Below are 9,074 nucleotides of genomic sequence, written 5' to 3' on the forward strand. Positions count from 1 at the left end.
GCGACGTGGGTTCGAGGATCTGCTGACCCGCTTTGTGCGCCCCGGATTTGGCGAACGTGTCCCACACATCTCACGCTACGATTCGTACCCCTACGTCGCTCGTCGCTCCGACATGTTCGCCGAGCTCCCCCGATCTGAGCTAGACGCTCGCGACCTTGACGGCGGGGAGTGGTACTAAGCGTGGGTATTATATATAATATATCGCACGATGTAGCCATTGCCTTCCAGAACACGACGTAATCGCGATGCCTTCGCCATCTGAAGTGTGTTTTGTGAGGTTTCATGCTGGTAAACTCATCTGGCCCTTTCTGCACATGTAACATTGAGGTTCAGATCGTGTGTGCCTTTTTCTTCGATCTGTCTCTCGCAGCTATCCACTTGTTTCACATTTGTTTGGACGCGCCTGTCTCAGTCACGTGGTCGCGTACTCGCGCCACAGACCCGTGCGGCGTCTGTAACCGCCTTCTCCGCTCGCCCTGAGGCGACTGAGTAGCCCAGAAACCCAGTAGGGTGAAGATTTTTGAGGGGAGATCGGCACCCTATGTTATTTTGCTCATTCGATGTGTGACACACACGGAAAGCTGAAGTGAGGCGTCAGTCAAGCACTCGGAAGACGTCAATACTTCAAAAGCAGCGGCGGAGACGTCCGTGGCCGCAGAGGCGCAACACTGTCGAATATGGGATGATGAGTGCGTTCAATAATTCCGTCAGACGCGCGCACTATGTGATGAACGGCTCAGGCGTCTACGTGCCAGATGCGCAGCCTGAGCGTACGTCCTCTGAAGGGGACATAAACTTCGTGGTCTACGGTGCGCGCCGCCTCCCTCCCGCGATCGTGTGCACCTCAGGGGAGATGGCTGGCACAACCGTCAACGCAACGAGGTGCATGCAGGGACGCTACAAGACCATCTCGATCGCGATGCTTCGTTCGACAGGATTATGGATGCTATCATCAATCCGAATGGTGATCTTACCCCTGTCGTCCCATTCATCGAGTGACCACAACCCCGAAGAAGGGTGCGCTAGCCACCCCAGCTATAGTTGAAACCTCAAGCGCATTTCACTATAAGAACACAAGGGTCTGGTTTATCCCCAATTTTAGGCAACAAACAGAAAAAGGCAGAGCCTTCGCATGGGGGAATTCAGATGAAATTTGAAGCTCGCACAATCCACACAGCCTCTCAACATAAGCTCACCGTTGCGCAGTTACAACATGGAGACGGACGTGATGGGCCGCCCTGTGCTTCTTCGAGCTGCGCACAGAGCATCCGGCAGATTCCAGAGTCCATTACATCATGAATGCAGGTGAACAATTTGTCAAGGTCATTAGTCATGAGACAGCGCTGAGATAGCAGACGGCAACGCAGGATGTTTCGAGCTAGTTTCGAGCTAAGACTAAGTGTCGACAGCGTGGATATGACTGTAATCAAGTTGTTCTGCAGCGTGTCTTGGTCTGAGTTCACACTCGACCATGAACCAGAAGGAAGCGAGCTTGACTACCGCGGAGGTTGCCTTCGGATGCTCTCCGCAGGCCTTTCATGTGGTCGCTAACGGGCCGGACGATGTCTAGCAGAAGGCATACGATCCGTAGGTTCATTGATTGCTTATTCAATAGTGCTCGTAGAGCTCGAGGTCACATCCGGTCTTGCAGGCGGGAAGTCCTTCAGGGGTTCTCTTCAGGCACGTACAGGTGAGTCAGCGAACGAACGTGCGCAAGCTAGAGGCACACTCACGTGCGAATGTCCCACACGTCCTCGCTGCTCCGCTCAAGGCGGCGGCGCGCCCACCACTCTGCACGGCGATGAATCCACGCGTCGCGCTTCTCCTCGGGATGCATGTTCTTGATGCTCATGCAGAACTTGAAATCGTCGAGCTTGTGATCGCAGACAGACATGTGCCCATAGCGGTAGAGCGACTTGAGCTGCACTCCCATGACTATAGGGGACCGAATTAGTTCGGGAACGGATGGGAAGGGACGGCCGCACTATTGCACGCGAGAAAGTCGTCGAAAAGTTTCATGCATCCAGGAATATCCTCTGGTGTTGGGTGCACCGCGCGCAGATAAGCCTCCTCCTGCTTCGCGGCCGTTTGGAAGTCAGTATTGGACATGGAGGATGAATGTGGTATCGGTCCAACCAGTGTCGGTCCCGCCAGTCACAGGCTGTCACTTGCCAAGAACGTGGCCGATTTCATCTCGGGTGCCGTAGCGCCCGTTAACTTCCTTCCCCACGTAGCTCCACTGTGATGACGCTAGGCAACGCGGCGAAGATTATAATATTCACTGGCAGAGCTCTGCTTTCTGCTGCCCATGGTTTTATTATCTACAAAACCTGGGCACAGCGAATACACTCTAGCGGACTGAATTTGACGATCGTCGCCCGCTCGATCAGGGCAGGCGGTAATGACGGCATAAGCATCGAGATCTGCGCCAAAAATATCCCGAACATTTCGAAAGTTGTGACCGAGTGGCTGCGGAGCGCAGCCTTCGCCAAGGGTCCCCGCAGCCGCTATATACTCGCCCACCTCCAGGCATGCAATGTTTCTTACCACCGTTCAACTCTGTGTATGGTACGTTTGCCTACACACTCTAGGCGCCCCGCTGACACTCCGCAGCAGATTGTTTCGTAAATAGTGGCATAACTTTACGCCATTCTAACTCGGGGATTGCTGTGCGGGCTGCGACAACTCATCGGGTCCACCCGCCCCTTTGTTCGGCTGACAAGCGCTACCCAGCTCCCTTCTGAACACCATTAGCCAAGTCAAACAGCCTAACCATAGATCCCGGCTCAGACCACATCTATTTTTGCTACCATGCGCTCTTTCAAGCTCAACAGAACAACGCGAGCATTCCTCGTTCTTCTTGTCTCCTTCGTGAGTCCCATTCACCTTCCCTTTCATTGATTGCTGACCAGATCGCAGACCACCTTGTTCTCCATCTTCGCCTTTGCTTACAAACGTGCGAGCGGACAGGACTTTGCGGCTGAATTCCGCCCATCCCCCACGCTGAAAAGCAGCCACGCTCCCCTTAATGTCACCTCCGCCGGTAACTTGACAACCGGTGCAGACACCACCACATTCATCTCCGCTGGCGGAGTCAGCGGGGGATTCAACAACGGCACCAGGCGCGCGAACGCAACACTCCTAATGCTTGCGCGTAACAACGAGCTCGAGAAAGCAATGCAAAGCGTGCGCGAGCTTGAGGAAAAGTTCAATCACCAGTTTGGCTACCCGTGGGTCTTTCTCAACAACATGCCCTTCTCCCAGGAGTTCAAGGAGTACGTTCTATCCGCTGCATGCCCTTGTTCCTCTCGACACAGACTTGACATGGTGACACAGGAAAATGAGCGCAATCGTCTCGGGACCAGTGACGTTCGCACTGACACCGCCGCACCACTGGTATCAGCCGGGCTGGATTGACGAAGAGAAGGCATCTGCCAGCCGCGATCAGATGGTCGCAGATGATATCATCTACGCAGGTGCGTTTATCACGGGCTACATTGCGCGGTGATCACTGAATATACGCCTGCAGGGAGTGTCTCGTGCGTTTCTGAACCGGCTCTCGGCCTCCTGCACAAACTAGCTGCTGACAACTGCCCCTAGCTACCGCAATATGTGTCGCTTCAACTCAGGGGTACGTCAGCCTTCCTGATTGATGGCATGCATAGTTTGTCCATGCCCATCTGCTGCAGTTCTTCTACCGCCATCCCGTGCTGCAGCAATACAAGTGGTACTGGCGGGTTGAGTGCGTGCGTATGTTCCCTGTAATTGACAGCCCCGTTGACGGGGCCACGCGTAGGCCGGACGTCCACTTCCATTGCGTCGTGGACGAGGACCCATTCGTGATTATGGAGGAGCAGAAAAAGGTCTATGGTGCGTCGCCTACTGCCCTTGGGCACTGCACCCCTACAATCGATAGCCACCCCCTCCAGGATTTACCATTGCGCTGCTTGAGTGGGAGAAGACCATTACGACGCTTTGGAAGACCGTGAAAGGTGCGGCAGCGTCTTCACTTGATCTCGTGGCCGCAGCTGATACCCCAACCTTTCCGATTTAGATTTCATCGAAGAGAACCCTCACCATGTCGCGCCGAACAACTCGATGGGCTTCTTATCCGACAACGACGGGGAAACCTACAACCTGTGCCATTGTACGTACTCTACCCTCTTGTTTCCCTTCTGCCTTTCGTGACGCTCCGCCTGTCCGTTCGCGCAGTCTGGAGCAACTTTGAGATCGCCGATATGGACTTCTGGCGCGGCGAGGCGTACACCGAGTTCTTCCACTACCTCGACAAGCACGGCGGGTTTTACTACGAGGTACGCGCGTCGCGATTACCCATACACTGATGTGATACCTACGGGCGTGCTCTCCGCAGCGCTGGGGCGACGCGCCTGTGCACAGCATCGCCGCGGCGCTATTCCTAAACAAGGACCAATTGCACTTCTTCGACGAGATCGGCTACGAGCACGCGCCGTTCACGCACTGCCCGCACGGCTCCGGCGTGAGCAAGAAGAAGCAGTGTAGCTGCCGTGGCTGGCGCAGCTTCGGTGCGTCTTCCCCTCGTACCCCGCATGCGCGCGGCGTGTCTCACCGATGCTGTCTGTGCAGACTACCAAGGCTACTCGTGCTTGCGCAAGTGGGAGCGGATATACAAGTGACCTGAGCGGCGGGCGTGGTCTGATTGCGTGAATGGGCGGCGCATGGGGGCTGCACGGCTTCTGCGGTTGCGTAGGGGCGTGCCGCCTGCGAAGTGTCGGCGACCCGCGGTGCGGTCCGTGTTTGGTGCGGACGGGCGCGTTCGGCCCTCGGCCGGTAGTAGCCACCGGCCGGGCGTACCGCCTCAACCGCGGCTTATTTCGGCTTACCTGAGATACTTATGTACGGGGCACGGACAGATGCTGCGCGTCGACACGGGTGTCGACGTGACAGTTGTTCTACTAGTAAGTATTGGAACAATGTCGGGAGTGCTACATATTTGTCTTTCATTACGATCGCCGCATTGCATGCTCATACCGGTTTATGGGGTCAAAATTGAATTGACGACACAAACTTCTAACCTCGAGAGTGTGGTTTCGGCTACCCGACACAGTTTCGTCATGAGGTAGCAGATGCCTTTCCGCAGAAGGCTGAATGTGCTTTTGAGATGGTATACACGCTATCACAGATTAAAGTGCATCCATAAATCTTGTCAATTCGAGAACGACTGTTGCCGTGCTGTTAGACGCCGAGGGGTCTGCCACGTTTGCATCCGGAGGGGTCCCCGCCAGATCGAGTGTTGCAAACATTGTTTTCAAGCCCCGCTCTGTCCCACTATCTTGCCTTTTGCTCGTGTCATTACGTGCCGATACTGAATATCGTTTGTTAATACCCATCAGAACTGAACGACCACCTCCAACTCCTGGAGCTCAAGTTATAGCGTGTCGTCATGGTTCAAGTTTAAGTTATGCCTTTTTGGCTATTGAAATGAAACCTTATTCGCGCTTCTCGTGAGCGCTGTCCTACTGTGTGAGTCTCAGCGCTACCAGCCTTTTCACCACCATGCTTTCACCAGACCTAGTCCCATTGGAGCCGGAGAGTGTGGACACCGAAACGCCCCAACTTCAGCCCCCGGTGACCTACAAGGCAGAGCTGGGAAGTCTAACTGACTATGACACTCTCACGAAAGCCCTTTCTGAGATTTCACAAGATGCATGTACAGCTGACAGAATTAAAGAGGTCGTCCTCTATTCATTGAATTCATGGGATGACTTCTACACTATGCTTAATCCTGGTGGCTTAGTGTCCTTCATTCGGTCAATCTTACCAACTCCGTTCTTCTATCGTCACCCACTACTCACTGTGCTTGAGCGACTCAGCCACGTCCGAATATTCCAATTAAGAAAGGCCTCTCCCTTCCAATCGACAAAGTTCACCTCTTCAGCCTTCTTCGCTGCGATGGGTCGTATCATGGCCTCCACCGAGCATCTTCACATCGAGGAGGTGACCTTCGCGAATTCCCAAGACCTACTCTCATTTGTCACCGCCTTCCGTAGGATCACTAGTCTCAACCTACTCGAGCTATCATTCAAGGATCCCACCACAGATCCAGGCCTACACACTCCTCCTTCAGGCATGCCCAGCACACCGGCGCCGCTCCGTGATCTTCACTATTCTGCAACGTGGCACGGGAAGTTAAACGGTCTATTGCCCGTCTGCTCTCATTACGCTTCGACTCTCCGGAGCTTGAAGCTCTTAGTGCTTCCTGACAGGGAGTCAAACCGTCATCAAAATCTACCCAATATCAGTGAGCTTCGCGCTCTTGAAACACTCGATGTAGCCGTATGGGACAACCTGATCACACCCGATTATAGTGCGTTTGTTGTCGGATCCTACCATAATAGACCTACTCAACAGGTTATAGATTTGCTAGACGATATTGGGGCGCTCCCGTACAAATGCCGCGAGATGAAGACCTTTATTGGGCACGTAAATCTCATGGATCATCCGCATCGTCACTACGATCCCGAATGGTTCTACAAGTCTCTTGCACACCTACCCAATACCATCCAAGCGATTCAACTGCACATCACTGCGGAGGCAGAGGTCGATTATTCCGACTTCGCAACACACGGAGTGACCACGTGGGTGGAAAATTGGAGCACGCTCGACTGGGAGCGTATAGACAGGGTCGTTGCAGGACGCCACTTCCCTTCCCTGACCTCATTCACCGTGCAGATCCTCCTGTGGGGGCCTCACGATAATGCTCAACATCAAGAATGGGTCAATCGTCAATTAAGCCAATTACGCTTGGCAGTGCAAGGCATATTACGTGTTGTGTTCTTAGACATCAGGGCCGAATGGGGTGAGTAGATATATGTTGAAGGCGATGATAGCTAATGCATGGGGTTGCGAATGTCGACAGAGCGCACACAACGTGAGCAAGAAATAAGTAGGAGATATTCGTGACCATATAATCGTCGCCGGGCCTTGACACTTTGTGGTCGTGATAATCCTAGCTAGAGACATCCTGCGTTGCCGCCTGCTATCTGCTGTTTCATGACATTTGATCTTGACAAATTGTTCACCTACATTCATGATGTAATGGACTCTGTAATCTGCCGTATGGTCTGCGCACAGCTCGAAGAAGCGCAGGGCGGCCTATCGCGTCCGTCTCCATGCTGTAGCTGCGCAACGGTGAGCTTATGTTGAGAGACTGTGTGGATTGTGCGAGCTTCAAATTTCATTTGGATTCCTGCATGCGGAGGCTGCGCCCTTTTCCTGATTGCTGCCTAGAATCGGGAATAAATCAGACTCTCATGTCTTTAGGGTGAAATTCGTTTGATGTTCTAACCGTAGCTGAGGTGGCTACGATACCCATTTCCGCCAGGAGCCCGCTTATGCACACATCAATGGGTCTAATGATACGTAATGAGCACTAACTTGCTAACGTGGCTCTAGACAGGATGCGAGGGGCGGTACGTGGGATATCGGTATTCTGCTTGTTCATTACAAAGTACATGCTTTTATGAGACACATCTCTGGCATTGCGCCGAACGCTGCTACGGGAACGACACACCATTCAGATAGATTATAGCAGCCATGATCCTATTGAACAAAGCACCGCGATTGAGATGGTCTTATAACGTCCCTGCATTCACCTCGCTGCGCTGTGCCAGCCCTCTTCGCTGAAGCGCGCACGATCGCACGAAAGGGACTGCGCGCGCCGTAGACCATGGAGTTCATGCCTTCTTCAGCGGATGCACGCTGAGGGTGCGTATATGGCACACAGACGCTTAAGTCGTTTGTCATACAGTGCGCGTATCTGACTCGGACGAAATGTTAGAACGCACTCATCATCTTCTAATTCATCCACCGATTGCTGTCATGTAGCCGGCGGCGGCGACGCCGCCGTTTGCAGGCCCGAGCACCGTAATGGAGGCTTGTGATAAAAGCATATTGAGTTAAACGGGGCTTTTGCTCTAAAGCTGTAACTGGCACTCTGGCTCTTTCTTATAGTGTTAGATACGTGTTGCCAGCATTTAAGCAATCCGGACGGCCCACTCTCTTGCTAAAGCTGCTATGATCATTCATATTCAACAGCGCTGCACCTCGGCGGTCACCTCAAGACGATCAGGGAAACAGACGCCGCACGCGTCTGTGGCGCGAGTACGCGACCACGTGACTGAGACAGGCGCGTCCAAACAAATGTGAAACAAGTGGATAGCTGCGAGAGACAGATCGAAGAAAAAGGCACACACGATCTGAACCTCAATGTTACATGTGCAGAAAGGGCCAGATGAGTTTACCAGCATGAAACCTCACAAAACACACTTCAGATGGCGAAGGCATCGCGATTACGTCGTGTTCTGGAAGGCAATGGCTACATCGTGCGATATATTATATATAATACCCACGCTTAGTACCACTCCCCGCCGTCAAGGTCGCGAGCGTCTAGCTCAGATCGGGGGAGCTCGGCGAACATGTCGGAGCGACGAGCGACGTAGGGGTACGAATCGTAGCGTGAGATGTGTGGGACACGTTCGCCAAATCCGGGGCGCACAAAGCGGGTCAGCAGATCCTCGAACCCACGTCGCTCGAGTGCAGCGAACAGGTCCTCGATCGTCCGCTTACCCTTCTCTTTCTTGAAGCTCGCCTCCTCCTCAGCCGTGAGAGGCCTCTTCGTGCACTTGCCGTTCAGCTCTGCCAGTTTCACCTTGAATTCATCCGTTGCCATTGCAACCTTCGGCCGGATGCTCCAGTGGCCCTGGGGGTCGTTATCATGGATTGCAACCAGGTTCAGCGCTGTAAGTTCCGCCTCGCCCGGCAGCACCCAGACGTTCTTCAGCTGGCTCTTCGTCTTCCAGTCATTTAGAATGTAGTCGAACGTCGACATGCCACCGGCGGCTGTCGAATGGCCGCATCAGACTCCGGTCGCGCAGTCAGCAAAGAGCGACTTACTTGTGCTGACTTTGCCATTGTCCATTACGAGGTCCTGGGGCCGCACGTTGTCCAACCTTGGGCCGCCCGCGTTACCACTGCGGTACAGGGTAGGCATCGCACGCGCATTCCTGCAGTAACAATGTCAGATGACAATAACT

At 53.7% G+C, this 9,074-nt stretch overlaps 4 protein-coding genes across 4 annotated transcripts; 2 read left to right on the plus strand and 2 right to left on the minus strand.

Moving 5' to 3' along the window:
• Positions 1 to 1,604: 1,604 nt before the first annotated feature.
• On the minus strand, positions 1,605 to 2,109 carry POSPLADRAFT_1140715 (hypothetical protein; the record flags this gene model as incomplete). Its single annotated transcript, XM_024485215.1, has 3 exons — positions 1,605 to 1,674; positions 1,734 to 1,935; positions 1,986 to 2,109. 3 exons carry the CDS (start codon positions 2,107 to 2,109, stop codon positions 1,605 to 1,607), a joined length of 396 nt encoding a protein of 131 aa, XP_024339509.1.
• A 1,035-nt stretch (positions 2,110 to 3,144) lies between these two features.
• POSPLADRAFT_1046122 (glycosyltransferase family 15 protein) lies at positions 3,145 to 4,655 on the plus strand (the record flags this gene model as incomplete). The annotated part of the gene is made up of 10 exons (XM_024478951.1): positions 3,145 to 3,275; positions 3,337 to 3,480; positions 3,601 to 3,631; positions 3,690 to 3,742; positions 3,797 to 3,870; positions 3,930 to 3,992; positions 4,055 to 4,147; positions 4,213 to 4,313; positions 4,373 to 4,544; positions 4,606 to 4,655. The coding sequence occupies 10 exons, from the start codon at positions 3,145 to 3,147 to the stop codon at positions 4,653 to 4,655; spliced, it is 912 nt and encodes a 303-aa protein (XP_024339510.1).
• A 1,270-nt stretch (positions 4,656 to 5,925) lies between these two features.
• POSPLADRAFT_1065861 (hypothetical protein) lies at positions 5,926 to 7,063 on the plus strand. The gene is made up of 4 exons (XM_024482002.1): positions 5,926 to 6,025; positions 6,080 to 6,346; positions 6,398 to 6,838; positions 6,899 to 7,063. The coding sequence occupies exons 1-4, from the start codon at positions 5,932 to 5,934 to the stop codon at positions 6,940 to 6,942; spliced, it is 846 nt and encodes a 281-aa protein (XP_024339511.1). The 5' UTR covers positions 5,926 to 5,931; the 3' UTR covers positions 6,943 to 7,063.
• A 1,244-nt stretch (positions 7,064 to 8,307) lies between these two features.
• POSPLADRAFT_1074206 (hypothetical protein) lies at positions 8,308 to 9,044 on the minus strand. Its single transcript, XM_024482677.1, has 2 exons — positions 8,935 to 9,044; positions 8,308 to 8,880 (listed from the first exon to the last, which is right to left on the minus strand). Exons 1-2 carry the CDS (start codon positions 9,029 to 9,031, stop codon positions 8,393 to 8,395), a joined length of 585 nt encoding a protein of 194 aa, XP_024339512.1. The 5' UTR covers positions 9,032 to 9,044; the 3' UTR covers positions 8,308 to 8,392.
• Between the last annotated feature and the right edge of the window lie 30 nt (positions 9,045 to 9,074).

This window comes from Postia placenta, assembly GCF_002117355.1.
Source record: "Postia placenta MAD-698-R-SB12 unplaced genomic scaffold POSPLAscaffold_6, whole genome shotgun sequence".
Taxonomy (NCBI): domain Eukaryota; kingdom Fungi; phylum Basidiomycota; class Agaricomycetes; order Polyporales; family Adustoporiaceae; genus Rhodonia; species Rhodonia placenta.